The 476-nt window shown below is 41.2% G+C and overlaps 1 protein-coding gene and 1 long non-coding RNA gene across 2 annotated transcripts in view; one reads left to right on the top strand and one right to left on the bottom strand.

Moving 5' to 3' along the window:
• Positions 1 to 476, bottom strand: part of LOC116693782 (F-actin-capping protein subunit alpha-2) — a 31,583-nt gene that overhangs the window by 985 nt on the left and 30,122 nt on the right. Inside the window, exon 10 of the mRNA XM_032523014.1 lies at positions 1 to 167. This exon is cut by the window's left edge and continues 985 nt beyond it. Within this exon, the coding sequence (XP_032378905.1) occupies positions 27 to 167 (141 nt within the window). The 3' untranslated portion in view covers positions 1 to 26. The remainder of the gene's footprint in view (positions 168 to 476) is intronic.
• LOC116693830 (uncharacterized) overlaps positions 1 to 476 on the top strand; it is a 12,673-nt gene that overhangs the window by 7,160 nt on the left and 5,037 nt on the right. The gene's annotated exons all lie outside the window — the stretch shown is intronic.

The raw sequence follows: 476 nt of genomic DNA, 5'->3' as shown, positions 1-476 counted from the left end.
TGTCGGTTATGTTCTTCGCTGTTTTTTTAAGCATTCTGCATCTCCTTGCCAATCTTGTAGCTCAGGATCTTGTTCCAATCGATTTTGGTGCGTGTCACAGGAAGCTGGCGGCGTAAGGCTTTGAAGGTAGTGTCCGACATGGTCTGGTAATTCTCGTTGATGGCCGTCTGGGAGGAATCACACACAGATGGAGAGAGGAAGGTAGAGAATTACATCAGTGAAATAGATGAAGGAATCATTTAAGCCTTGTATGGTGTTTGGGTCGGTGGGACCCGTTTTCAATTTTTGCTAAAAGAAAAATGATGCTATTTATTATTTCTTCTAACTCAGGCCTTGGCTCAATTTCTGCGCCAAACACACGGTACACACCCTCCTACACATAACCTTCCACAATAAAGTCGTTGCACTATTTATACATATATATATATATTTTAAACTGGTGTTTTTCCTTGCTTTTATGATCTTACCTGTAGCAC

Source organism: Etheostoma spectabile, chromosome 8 (genome assembly GCF_008692095.1).
Source record: "Etheostoma spectabile isolate EspeVRDwgs_2016 chromosome 8, UIUC_Espe_1.0, whole genome shotgun sequence".
Classification (NCBI taxonomy): Eukaryota; Metazoa; Chordata; class Actinopteri; order Perciformes; family Percidae; genus Etheostoma; species Etheostoma spectabile.
This window is presented reverse-complemented; position numbering and strand designations above follow the sequence as displayed.